This window comes from Hemiscyllium ocellatum, chromosome 2 (genome assembly GCF_020745735.1).
Source record: "Hemiscyllium ocellatum isolate sHemOce1 chromosome 2, sHemOce1.pat.X.cur, whole genome shotgun sequence".
NCBI classification, from domain to species: Eukaryota; Metazoa; Chordata; class Chondrichthyes; order Orectolobiformes; family Hemiscylliidae; genus Hemiscyllium; species Hemiscyllium ocellatum.
Window position 1 is genome coordinate 107,920,687 of NC_083402.1, and position 14,196 is coordinate 107,934,882.

At 39.8% G+C, this 14,196-nt stretch overlaps 1 protein-coding gene across 1 annotated transcript in view; it reads right to left on the minus strand.

Annotated features, from left to right (window-relative positions):
- Positions 1–14,196, minus strand: part of ric1 (RIC1 homolog, RAB6A GEF complex partner 1) — a 209,619-nt gene that overhangs the window by 16,337 nt on the left and 179,086 nt on the right. The window contains exons 20-22 of the mRNA XM_060839091.1: positions 8,987–9,145; positions 7,872–8,008; positions 6,411–6,700 (exon numbers count right to left, since the gene is read on the minus strand). Coding sequence (XP_060695074.1) covers positions 6,411–6,700; positions 7,872–8,008; positions 8,987–9,145 — 586 coding nt within the window. The remainder of the gene's footprint in view (positions 1–6,410; positions 6,701–7,871; positions 8,009–8,986; positions 9,146–14,196) is intronic.

Genomic DNA, 14,196 nt, shown 5'->3' on the forward strand with positions numbered 1-14,196 from the left:
CATTAAGGTGCTAGTCCATTAAAATAAACACTGCACTACTAAATACATTATATTGCTTAGGTCCCACCTCCCCAGTTAAACTCTGGAATTCCCTCCCTAACTTCACTGCCTCTCAATGGTATCACAGTGGCAATTTTATCGGACTACTAATGTAGAGCATCGGATTAATGCTGCAGAAACACCAATTAGTTTTAATCGTCAAGGTAGCTGGGGGAAAACTTAAATTCAATGCTTTAATAAATCTGGAATAAAATCCTGGTTTCATTAACAGTACTTGTGAATTGAAAGGATTGTCATAAAACCGAATGATTCACTTAATGTCCCATTAATCTACGCGTGGTACCCAGTCTGACCTACACGTGTGACTAGGCCCACAGCAAAATGGTTCACTTAACTTCCCTTTCAAATGAGCTAGCAAATCACAGAGATTTTCTGCACTGGTTTGATACAAAAATATGACTTATTATGTGCAGTTCTGAGTTCAACTTTATAGGAAAGATGTGAACACATTAGTGAGTGCGCAGAGGCAGTTTTCAAGAATGATTTCAGGATGAGGAATTTCAGTTATGAGGACAGATTGAAGAAACTGGTTCTGTTCTCCTTGGACAGAAAACAGCTAAGAGGAAATCGATAGAACTTTTCAAAACCAGTGGTAGGCTGAAGAGGGTAGATTAACAGAGACTGCTCCCACTCAATGGAACAAATACAAAACTGATCTGCAAAATAAGCAAGAGTGAAGTAAGGAAAGCATTTTCACTAAGTAGTTAGGCAATGGAATGCCCTGCTTGAAAAGTGTGGTGAAAGCAGATTTAGTTGCGGTATTAAGAGGGTATTAAATGCTTTGGACAAATGTAGCACGTAGTGGTATGAGTAAAAAAAGTAAGAGATTGGCATCAGGTAATGATGCTCATTTAATGAGTGGCGTTGGCATGATGGGTGGAACTGTCATCTTTCACATCAAAACACTACTATGATAACTGGACAGGTGATCCAGCATCAAACTGAGCAACGAAAATGGCAAAGGCACACCCTAGCCACTCAACCCTGAAAAATCATGCTCAATAGCATTTGGGATTTTGTGCCAAAATTGAGAGGGTGACCTACAGTTAAGTCACGCAACAGTTTGAATCATACTCGAAGAATCATACTGTTGAGGCCGATATACCAGTGTCTTCTATTACCATGACTGGGTAAATTCTATACAACAGGCAATGGAATTATGATGGAGAAAATCTAGGAGTCCTTAATATTGACTCCAGACCTCCATGAAGTTTCAAGGCATCAGGTTAAACACAAGCATGAAAACCTCCTGCCAATTACCACCAACCACTTTGCCTAAGAACAAATTCATGTTCCTCCATACTCAGCAATTTGTCATCACAATCAGAACTGCTAACAAGCATAACTTCTCAGCCCACATACCATTACCATCAAGTCAGATATCAACTCTAGCTCAACGAGTGTAGGAGGCTACTAAAGCAGGATGCAAATGTGTTGCTGGTCAAAGCACAGCAGGTCAGGCAGCATCTCAGGAATAGAGAATTCGACGTTTCGAGCATAAGCCCTTCATCAGGAATAAGAGAGAGAGAGCCAAGCAGGCTAAGATAAAAGGTAGGGAGGAGGGACTAGGGGGAGGGGCGATGGAGGTGGGATAGGTGGAAGGAGGTCAAGGTGAGGGTGATAGGCCGGAGTGGGGTGGGGGCGGAGAGGTCAGGAAGAGGATTGCAGGTTAGGAGGGCGGTGCTGAGTTGAGGGAACCGACTGAGACAAGGTGGGGGGAGGGGAAATGAGGAAGCTGGAGAAATCTGAACTCACCCTAAAAAACTCACCCACTCCAACCTCTCACCCTAAAAAAACTCACCCACTCCAACCTCTCACCCTAAAAAACGGTTCCCTCAACTCAGCACCACCCTCCTAACCTGCAATCCTCTTCCTGACCTCTCCGCCCCCACCCCACTCCGGCCTATCACCCTCACCTTGACCTCCTTCCACCTATCCCACCTCCATCGCCCCTCCCCCTAGTCCCTCCTCCCTACCTTTTATCTTAGCCTGCTTGGCTCTCTCTCTCTTATTCCTGATGAAGGGCTTATGCTCGAAACGTCGAATTCTCTATTCCTGAGATGCTGCCTGACCTGCTGTGCTTTGACCAGCAACACATTTGCAGCTGTGATCTCCAGCATCTGCAGACCTCATTTTTTACTATAGCAGGATACCTAAAACCGGACGTCGGCATGCTGAATTGACAATACAGGTCAACAAACCTGCCAAACAGTTGAAAAAAAATGCAAGAGGAAGAATTAAACAATTTCACAACCAACAGATCTGATCAAACCTCTACATGCCTCCTACTTCTAGTGAAAAATGCTGTGAACACATTTGGGTGGTGTGCTATTAATCATCTGCCTCACAGCTCCAAAGACCCGGGTTCAATTCCCGCCTCAGGCGACTGACTGTGTGGAGTTTGCACATTCTCCCCGTATCTGCGTGGGTTTCCTCCGGGTGCTCCGGTTTACTCCCACAGTCCAAAAAAAAAGTGCAGGTTAGGTGAATTAGCCATGCTAAATTGCCCATAGTGTTAGGGGCAGGGGTAAATGTAGGGGAATGGGTCTGGGTGGGTTGCGCTTCAGCGGGTCGGTGTGGACTTGTAGGGCCGAAGGGCCTGCTTCCACATTAAGTAATCTAATGATTGGACAATCATCATATTAGTTCAAAATAAGTTTCAAAAGCTGAAACTTAGCAAATTCTTCAAGCAGAAGTGTCACGTGTACAGTCTATCTCTGTCTCCACCCTCACTGAGGTTTATAAAATCATGAAGGGCATAGATAAGGTGTATAGCAAAGGTCTTTTCCATAAGGTCAGTGAGTTCAAAACTAGACGGCATATTTTAAGGTGAGAGGAGAAAGATTTAAAAAGGACAGGAGGGCAACTTTTTTTAAACAGAGTGGTTAGTGGTTGAATGAACTGCTAGAGGAAGTGGTGGATACAGGTATAGTTACAATGTTTAAAAATCATGTAAGCACATGAACAGGAAAAGATTGAGGGATATGGGCCAAACACAGGCAGGTCGTGCTAGTTTAGCTTGGAAGATGGTCAGCATGGACTAGTTGGACTGAAGGGTCCATTTCCATGTCACATGACTCTACAACAACTCCCCACCAACCAAATCATGACTATCATCTACTAGGCACAAAATCAGGAGTACTTTCCAATTTCCTGGACAAGTACAGTCTGAAAAACAAATCGAGCAAGTTGACAACATGCAGGACGAAACTGCCTGTTGATCGGCAAACCATCCACCACTTATATCGTTCACTGCCTCCAAACATCTGCTTACAGTGGAGGCAGTGCATATTCTCGGTGAGACGTACTGCAGCAACTTCATAATGCTCCTTCAGTGGCAATTTCCAATTCATTTCTGCTGCCAGCTAAAAGGCCAAAACAAGAGACTCCTGAGAAAATCACTATCTGTAATCACACCTCCAATGACACAAAATTCTGTCTTGGAACTATATCATAGTTCTGTCATTGTTGTCAGGTCAAAACACTGGGCCTATCTCCTGGACAATATGCCAAGTGGACAGCAGCAGCAGCTTAGGTTGACACATAATGACAATTTGCTTAATGAAAAATAGGGAAATAAATGCTGGCATTGCCTGCGATGCTCACATCCAAAGAACACATTGAAAAAAAACTCTACCTTTAAGCATATTAAAAGCTACATCTTTGACCAAGTTTTGTACATCAACCCTATTAAAGCCTCATGTGGTTGAGTACTACATTTACTTCACAGAACTATCAAGTACTTTGGGAGTTTGTTAATGGTGCTACACAAATATAAGTTATTGTACATTATTAGTCTGTCTGTCACGTGAAATCACTTTTCTGCTTTCTATGTCAGCAAATGCACTTAGACCATAAAAAATATAAATAGGAGTAGCCCCTCGGCTACACAACAGGATCATATCTCTTCCAACATTCCTTAATCCAATTTCCTGAGCTTTTCCCATAATGCTTGATTCCCCTACTGATCAAGAATCTAGCTCAGCATTAAATGTACACAAGGATTCTGCTCCACAGCTCTTTGGGCAAGGAGCTCCAAAGACACTCAACCCCAGAAGAAATTCTTCCTCATCTCAGTCTTAAATTGGCACCTTTTATTCTGAGACTATGCCCTCTTGTCCTAGACTCTCCCATGAGGAGCAACATTTACCTTGTCTAGTCCCTTGAGAAGCCTGTATTTTTCAATGAGATCACTTCTCACTTTTTCTAAACATGAGTACAGTCCCAACCTGTTCGCCCATAAGACTACCTCCCCCCATACCACAGATCTTCTCTGAACTTTCTCCGATGAAATGATCTCTTTACTTAAATAAGGGGACCAAAACTGCTCGCAGCACTCCAGATATAGTTTCACCAGCACCTTGTAAAGTTGCAGTATGACTTCCTACTTTATATACTTAATAAATTAAATGAACTGCAGGCACAGATTGAAATTGGAAACTACGATACAATGGCTATTAGAGACATGGCTGCAGGATGGTTAGGAGGGAACTAAACAAAACAGGTAGGTTTACAGGAGGGACAGAGAAATCAGCAGAGAGGGTGAAGTAGCATAACTGATTAGAAACAGAATCATTTCTCTGGTGAGGGAAAATGTAATGATGGGAAAGTACCTAGTGGAAACCATACATGTGGATCTGAGGAATTGTAAAGTAACTAAAATACAATAGTGTTGTGAAGATGTAGATATGTACTGTGCCTTTAAGAGAGTGAAGGACTTAGAGAGGCACACAGAATGATGGAGAATTTACAATGGAACATGTGGCCCAGCAGCTGGAGTAGCTGGTTGCCTGGATACAAAAACAAACTCAAATGCGGCCAGTTTAAATTACAACCCCCCAAAAAATACCAACCTCTGATCAAGTGTGAATTTAGTATATTAACAATACTAAAAGCCAAATGACACAATTCGATGTTTTGAGGTATAAGATCGGGAAAACTTGAACCGTTGAGGAGAACTGCCAAAAGACTAACAGATGTAGGCTGCTAGTAAGAACTTTCTGAAAGGTACCTGTCCAGAGGAGTTTGCACAGGAAAAAAAGATAGACACCGACCTGGAGAACAACTCTATAGAGGAAGATACCAAAAGAAGTTTTGACAGCTGGCTGGTTTTGAAGTATTAATTTTTCTGTAAATCTTACTAACAGTTTTATTAGAGTAGTATTTTAGAAGGGAAAGCAAAAGATAGGTTAGAGGAAGGAGTTGTAAATGGTTGTTGAGTATTTATTGTCTGTTAAACCTGAAAAAAATAAAGTTGGTAATTTCTACTTTAAATAATGTTTGTTGGGAATACTTTCTTGCCTCTCGAATTTTAACACATTCCTCTTTTGCTGGTTTAAGTTACGGGGGGGGGGGGGGGGGGGGGGGGGTTTAAACCCCAGTGACAATACTGGATTTGTAATGAGCAATGAGCCTGATTTAATTAGTTATCTAGCCATTTGTGAGCATTTGTCAAATAGTGATCACAACATGATTGAGTTTCATATAGCATTTATAAAAGATAAGCAAAGATCAAATACTAGACTTTTGGGTTTAGGTAAAACAACCAAGGAACAGTGGAAAGTGCTGAAAGAAACATTTAATGCTATTCAGAAGCAGTTTGTACCCATGGGAAGGAAAAGCTTCACCTTACAATAACACATCCATGGATATTTGAGATGATTAGGGACAGTTAAAACTGACAGAAAGAAATAATAATGCAAAAACATTGATCAAACTCCACAGGTTGGGGCAAATACTAAGACCAACAAAGGGCCACACAGCGGCTTATAAGAGTGGCTTCCAAGAAATATGAAAGGAAACTTATAATGGACATAAAAGACCATTAGAGGAGCTTTTATAATTATATAAAGCAAAAATGGCTGGTTAAGAGTACTATTGACCCATTGCAGGCTTAGAGTGAAGATATCGTCAATGACCATTGGGAAATTGCAGACATGTTGAACAATTATTTTGCTTCAGTATTCACTGCAGAAAAGAAGGATAGCTTACTAGAAGTTGCAAAGAAATTAAAATAGGATGAGGGACTAAGTCTAAACAACACTAGCTTAAGAAAATCATTGATAGTGGGGAAACTAGTGGAACTGAGGAGTGAAAAATCTTTAAGACCTAATGGTTTCCATTCACAGGTCTTAGAGAAGGATGGACAGTACATTGCCAATACCCTATCCATAACCTTTTAGAGATCCCTCGATGTCAGACTGCTATCTCTGGATTGAAAATTTGACTCTGCCTTTAAGAAGGAAACCAGATAGTTAATACTACTTTATTGTTTCTCTAACACAATCTTGAAATGAGTTTTAGAGATGTTAAAATGAAAAATATTGAATATTTAAACATTTCCCTATTACCTGTTTTATATTTGCCATTTTTGAATGGTGAATTTACTAAACAACTGGAAGGAATAACAGGAACTGGCCAAAGAAAGTCATTATGTAGTCTTTTTAAAGCCTTAACAAAATCCTCAACTCGAGCTGCCCGAGTCCTTTCTTTGCTGAGCCAGCCAATAAGCTCAAATCCCAACTGTGCAGCAAAGCTGCTGAGATCTTTTAGTCGCATCTCTTCCAGCAGTCTTCGTGCATGACGCCAAAGCATCTCATCTATATACATATTCTCAGCACTGTCAACATCTTTACTCCATCTGAAAACAAAACACAAAATTACACTCCATTCAAATATTTTTGTCTCTAAAAATCAACACTAAAGAATAAGTGAGCACTTTGAAAACTGTACCATTTCTTTCAAAACTGAATGCCTAATGGTACATTAGGCAGTTTTATTATTATATATAAAGTGAACTGGATAAGAAAGTTCACATTTGCAATTCAATAAGCTGGAGTTCTTGATCTCTGGTGGATTGCAATGGTATTGCCAAGCAGGTGCTCCATTAGTACGTGCGTGGAGAGTGAAAGAGGGACAGAACTGAATCAACTTGCACTATTCTTGTGTACCGAGAGAACTGGGTAGGCACAGGATTAGGTGCAGGATCTGCAGTCATTGTTTTTAACCTAGGTGCAGGAAGTAGTGCACAACAGGCAGGAAGCTCAACAGTGTGATTTAGCTTTAGAATGTATTCTGTGGTGTCTGGTTCGCTCAGTTGGCTGGCTGGTTTGTATTGTAGAATAATAACAACAGAGAGGGTTCAGTTCCCACACTGGCTGAGGTTACCATGAAAGGCTCTCCTTCTCAACCTCTCCCCTTGCCTGAAGTGTGGTGACCCTCAGGTTAAACATCAAGTCAGTTCCTTCTATGAAGAGGACAGATATTTAGTCCTGTAGGACTACAGCAACTTTACCTCATTCCCTGGTGAACGTAACAGATTAATATTCTTAAATGCTGGGTTGTGCATTTTAACAGCAACATTTGAAACAAAAATGCTGCAGTATGGACAAATGCAAATTTGTGCATAGCTAGAATAGGTTTATGCAGAGAACACCTGTACCAAAAGATTGCAAATGTTCTTACTAAAACACAAATTTTTAAAAGATTTTTAAAAAAGACTTATAACACTTATGTTGCAAATATTTAGTAACATTTCCATTCTGTGCATTATAAAATGTGGATCAGAACACCCAAGCTTATCTGGTTTCTCCTTTGTATGGGGAGAGAAAGAGGCATCAAGTTATTGCAATAAATTCTTTCAATTAACCTTTTGCCACTTCACAAAATATAGTGAATCTTTCCCTTTTGTTTGCACCTGCTAGGCCAATCGAACTCAAACTTCATAAAAGCAAAGTTAAACAAACAATAATTTATGCACATTATCTGTTTTGAACAAAAATCATGTTAGGAAGATCAAATAGTAGGATTACCTTTTGGCAGAGGGCCCTGAAGGCATGCTTAATGTCTTCTGCAGATTAAATTTACTAGCACTGAGGCCTTCCACTGACTGTGAAAAACTGATGCTTCTATGTTTGAAGAACTCAAAACCACCAGTTGAACTGGGTTCCTGAAATATAATAAGAAAGCATAATCCTTAGATTTCAAAAATACGTAAGCAGCATATTATCTTTTATAGCGAATGGAAACAATTCAAAATAGACCTTATCCAATATACACTGGGAAGGATCCAGAGGGCAATCTTTTACTCAAGTCAACTACTGCAAATTGGGAGTGCAGAGTTAATGTAAAGTTGCCATTTATGTAATGTGTAAGAGGACTGGAGTGAGGAGCAAAAGACGACACATAACACTAGACAGCTCAGGTAGTTGTTTCAAAGATATGCTGAAGTCTTTGACCAGCTAATTCTTTTGAAATTATCCAAAGAAAAAGTTAAATCTCTAACAACATTGAGCCAAAGAATTTACATTGGAATTTAAAAATATCTTGATATTCAAATCTGATTCACTTTTTGCACTGGTTACCACAAACACATCAAATACAATGTGAGTAGTAGATGCAGTCACTTTGTCATTTGTATCATGCATATCTACAACATTTATGCTGTAGTTGGGCAGTTGCCTTAATAGGTGGATCCTGTTAGAGCCTGATTTCACCAGTGCAATGCAAATGCAGGAGCTAAATGCTGTACGTCTGGAGTCTGTTACATGCTTGACTGGGGTAAGATCAGATTTTCCTTATAGAACAGTGAAACATACGAGCTCTCACATCAATCAATAATCACAGTCAGGCTTTCTGAGACTAGCTTTGAATTTCAAATGCATTATTTGGATTTAACTTCTATCAGCTGCCATGGTGCACCATATACCTCTTGTGTCTCTGTGTCACTCATCCAGTGACACTATTGCTACACCATTGCCGCTTCCCTAGCTGTTGCAAAGTTGACTCAATCACAAGACAGCATTGAATGGACAACTTTCATAAAGATTGAGTAAGATGCAGTGAATAATGATGACTGCTGGCAGCATAATGGAAAAACAATAATTTGTACTGATGTGCACTGAACGATGAGACATTTAGTATGCACCTGATGGGTTGGAGTTGGTGGAGGAGTCTCCAATTCTCCTGCACCAATGGCTTTCAAGAAACGGATCATATGACGACAAAGATCCCACTTTCCGTGTTCCAGAGCTGTGCTGAAAAGCAGTGTGGCGTGCTGTCTACTGACTGCAGGGACCTCCATGTTCTATCAAAAGAAAAACAGTTTAAGAAAATGCAATCAACCTCAACTTTCCAGTAGATTTTATTCCATCTTATGTTTGTAGGACCTTCACATAATACAATGAGGCTAATTATCAATGTGAATTTTGCACTATAAAACTGCATATTGAGGCAGAGTTCCAGAAAAAGCCTCTATATTTTGGTTGAATATGTTTCATTAAAACATAGTTCTTAGTCTAATCCATTAAAAATTCAAAGTGCTGCAAAAAAAAAGGTCATAGCACTGCAAGGTTAAAGCTACAGTGTGGACAGTGCTAAGCAAAGAAAGAGTTTGAATTATGAGCTTAATTGGTTGTGCCAGCATTTATTGCCCATCTCTAATCACCCTTGAGGTGGTGTGTATGTCACTTTTGTTACGACATGGGATAAACTCGCCTGCTTAATTTAAAACCAGAAACACAGAAAAGATTTATCCTATGCATAATCTGTGAAAATTTGATAGGGCAACAACAACTGGTTAAAGTAAAACTTAACAAATTTATTTCTTAAAATAGAACAGAGAATAATTAACCAACAACGATTTAGAACTCCTTCCTCTAACCTATCTTTTACCTTCCCTTCTATAATACTAGTCCGATAAAACTCCCAATTAAGATCTACAAAACAACATTTCTGATCTCAAATTCATGCCACTTTCAGTTTTCTCTGAATTTCTGTCTTGTTCTTGGGAAGTCTGCTTCACAGGTTATGGATCAATTAAGGTACCTTTTAAGATAACTATTTTCTGGGCAGTATGCAGATGTCATTGGCTTGGCAATTCTTCTCCCAACTGTCAGTGAATACCAAGATTTTGACACAACACAAAGAACAGCAAATTATATCTAAGTTGGGATGATGAGTGACTTGGACTATTGCCCTTATCCTTACAGATGGTAGTGGTTGCAGATTTGGAAGGTTTTGAGAGTGTCGACGAAATAATGGAGTGCATCTTGTTGACAGAACATATTGCTGTAACTGGTGGCGGTAGGAGTGAACCTTGGTGAATGGGGTGTTAATCAAGTAGGCTGCTTTCTCCTGGATAGTGTTAATTCGCACAACCTGACACCAATTTTCACCTTTGCAAGAGAAAAATGCAGTTTCTTTAGAGATGATATTTCCATTTATTCAGTGTTAACAGTTTCTTCCACTTCCTTGCCAGAGAGCTTGTGTGTTAAACCCAGGCGTATTCAAACATGTTAAAGCATGAGACATTAGTACCTGAAACAGTATTCAAACCAAAATGTCAAAACAGGAGCAGGCCATTTGATATGATCTCAAATCAGGTACAGAAGAGAAGCTGTCACAAATACCTATAAAAATGAGATTGCCTATACTTGAACTAGAATGGGACCAACATGCTTGTCAGTGGACCTGTTAGTGCTATTTGGAGGAATGTAAACTGGATCAGGAAGGAGAGGGAACAGTGTTAGTATAATATGGACACAGCATACTTAAGTAAAGGAATCAAGGCAAACAAAATTCAGCCATATTGAAGTTCAAGGGAATAGGACGATGCTAGATGGTTCCCTAATTGTAAGAGAATTACTGCTAAGACAAATAACTTAAAAGCATGGATTGACATGTGGAATTGCGATGTGGTATCCATCACAGAGATGTGGTTGAGGGAGGGGAAGGACTGGCAACTTAACACTTCGTGGTATCGGATTTTCAGGTGGGAAAGAGAGCGTGTAAAAGAAGTGATGGTGTTGCACTGTGAATTAAGGAGGCAATTACTATAACAAGGAAGGACAACATCTTGGAAGCATCTTCCAATGAGGTTTTGTGGATAGAGCTTAGGAATAAAAAGGGGACACTCAGGCTACTAGGAACATACAGAACATTCTGCTATAATGTGCATTTTGTTAATATGAATTTGCTATACCATGATTGAGTGTTTGGAGACTACTTCTAAAGCACAAACTTTTAAAATAAGTTTTGATTACAACGTGATTCCACTCCCATTAGTTTAAATGGTGTTACTAGCATGTGATTTTCTTATAACACGGGGTTGCACAAGAACATTATGGAAGAACTGACTGTATTATAGATCATTAAACAGTCAGCAGGCAACAAGGAAGCAAATATGAAGACAAGTTCCTGAGGTGTGTAAAACTAGTAATAGGGTAATTACAACAAGCCCAACATTAATTAGGACAGCCATTGTGTAAAGAGTTCAGAGGGACAGGTGTCTCAAAATGTATTTAGGAGATGTTTTTATTTCAACATATAGAAGGTCTATTAAGAGTGGGTGCAGTGCTGCATCTAATTCTGGGGAATACAGTTGGACAGGCGCTCATGGTGGCAAGTGGGAGAACGTTTTGGTGAGGATGACCACACCACCGTATATTTTAAGTTCATTATTTAAAAGGAAAAAGTTGGTCTCCAAAATAGGATTTTTGATTGGGGAGATTTTACTAAAAAGACAGCATCCGGTCAAAGTCAACTGGGAAAAGCTATTTTTGGGTAAATCTACAGCAGAAATGTGAGGGCACTTACCTGAAATTGCGAGAGTACAGGCCCAACACATTCTCTTCAAGGTGAAATATAGGAACAACAAGCCCAGAGAACCATAGATGTCAGTACTATTCAGGACTGGATGAGAAGGCAGAGGGATTTTTACAAGAGTAAAGCAAGCAAATCCTTGAAGCTTTAGTGGAGTGCAGAAAGTGCAGGGGAGAAACATAAGAAAGCAATTAAAAGAGCAAAGAGGGGTCATGAGAAAACACTGGCAGGCAAGATTAGGGAGAATCCCAAGATAATCTAGAAGGATATAAAAGGGAAGAGCATAACCAGGGAAACAGTTATATCTACTAGGGATCAAGGGGCAATCTTTGCCTGAATCCGCAGGACATCAGTGGGGTGTTAAGAGAGTTCACACCTATCTTCACTTTGGACATAGAAGATATAGGTACAGAATTCAGGAAGAGGGATTGTGAGATTTTCGAGCGATCTTGGGTAATACAATGAGTGAGGTGGTGTTTCAGATTGAGACCGGAGCCAGGGCTCACATTTTAAGCTCCACATATATCACAGCTTAAAAACAGACAAATCCCCAGTTTGGACGAGTTGTATCCCAGCTACTGCAAGCCTGCAGGGAGGAAATTATAGGAGCCCTGACTCTAATTTTTAAAAGCCTCTTTGGCCACAGGGGAATTGCCAGAGCACTAGATGAAGAGAACGCCTTTCCATTTTTCAAGAAGGTGATAGAAATAAACCATGGTATTTCACACCAGTCAGTCTCAAATCAGTGATAGGGGAACTATTGAAAAATAATTCTGAAGAGGAGAATTAATTTCCACTTGGCTAATTTCATTGGGGATAATCAGCATTTGTGAGAGAGTGAAGTCATGCCTAACAAATTTGATGATACTTTTTGAAGATTTGGAGGTGCTGGTGTTGGGCTGGTGTAGACAAAGTTAAAAATCACACAACACCAGGTTATAATCCAACAGGTTTATTTAGAAGCATGAACTTTCGAGGTGCTGCCTCTTCATCAGGTGGTTCCTGATTCGAACCTGACGAAGAGGCAGCGCCTTGAAAGCTAGTGTTTCCAAATAAACCAGTTGGACTATAATCTGGTGTTGTGAGATTTTTAATTTTTTTGAAGAGATGGAGGAGGTATGGATGAGAGTTGTACAGTTAATGTAGTTTATATGGATTTCAGCAAAGTCTCTGACAAGGTCCTATATGAATACTGATTAAGAAGATAAAGCACATGGGACAAAGCGTTACTTGGCAAGTTAGATTCAAAATTGGTTTAGTGGTAGAGACAGAGCATGATGGTACAAGACCATTTGTGAGATTGGGCGCTAGGGTCCATAGCATACGATTGGAATCAGTGCTGGGTGCTTTACTCTTTATATATATTATAACCATATATTATGAAGAAATGTAGAAGAAAATGCAGGATGGATATAGACTAAAGTTTAAAGGGGAAAACTGTCCAGAGGGCAGTTAAGAGTCAACAACATTGCTACGGGTCAGGAGTCACATGTAAGCCAGACCAGGTGAGAATGGCAATTTCCTTCCCTAAAGGATATTAGTGAACCAGATGGGTTTTTCTAACAAACAAGAATGGATTCATGGGCACCTTTAGACTCCTAATTCCAGATTTTTGTTTTGAATTTGAATTCTACCATTTGTCATGGCAGGATTCGAACCCGGGTCCCAGAGCATTACCTGGGTTTCTGGATTAACTGTCCAGTGATAATACCTCTAGGCCATTGCCTCCCCTATGAAATGTTGAAGAGCTTCCAGAGATGGGAAATGTTAGTTCCGTGAATTGGAGAATCTGAGACTGATTTCCAGAGACAGGAGAATGTTGAGAGAGGGATCTAATAGAGTTTTCAAAATCATGAGGGGGTCTATTAATTGCAGAAAGGGAGAAACTGTTCCTAATCACAAGTGGGTTGAGCACTAGAGGGGGCAGCTCTAAAGTGTTTTGCAAAAGAAGTAAATCCAAAGTGAGAAAAATAATACTGGTTCACATAGTAAGTAGCTGTGGCATGGAATGCACTACCTAGAAATAGCGGAAGACGACATTATTACATGATTAAATAGAAACAATATGCAGGTGAAAAGCAGGAAATTGGCCTCAAGAGAAAATGGTCAGACAGCCAGTGTGAACACGATGGTCAATGGCCTCCTTCTGTATCATAACAGTTCTGAGATTTTAGGAAATGACAAGGGGAAAATAAAGTAGAAAGCTTCATTGCAACTCATTCCAAGATCAAATGACATTCTTCCAGTTTTTCTTTAATAATCTACTGTTCTGACGTTTAAAGATGGCTTTACAGTCAAACAGAAGAAATTTGTTAACCCCAGAAAGCAGTTATAATGTTCCTCTCAAAGACCATAAACAAGACGTTGGCTTTTGGAGCTGTTGTGCCTGATAAACTACATCAATGGGATGGTATTAAGTGTACTGAAAGATTGCAGATAGAGGTAAACACAAGGTGTGATAAAACAAGAAAATCTATGGCAGACATTATTGGAACTTCCAAAATAAATATTCTTTGAATTGTGCCATAGGATTTG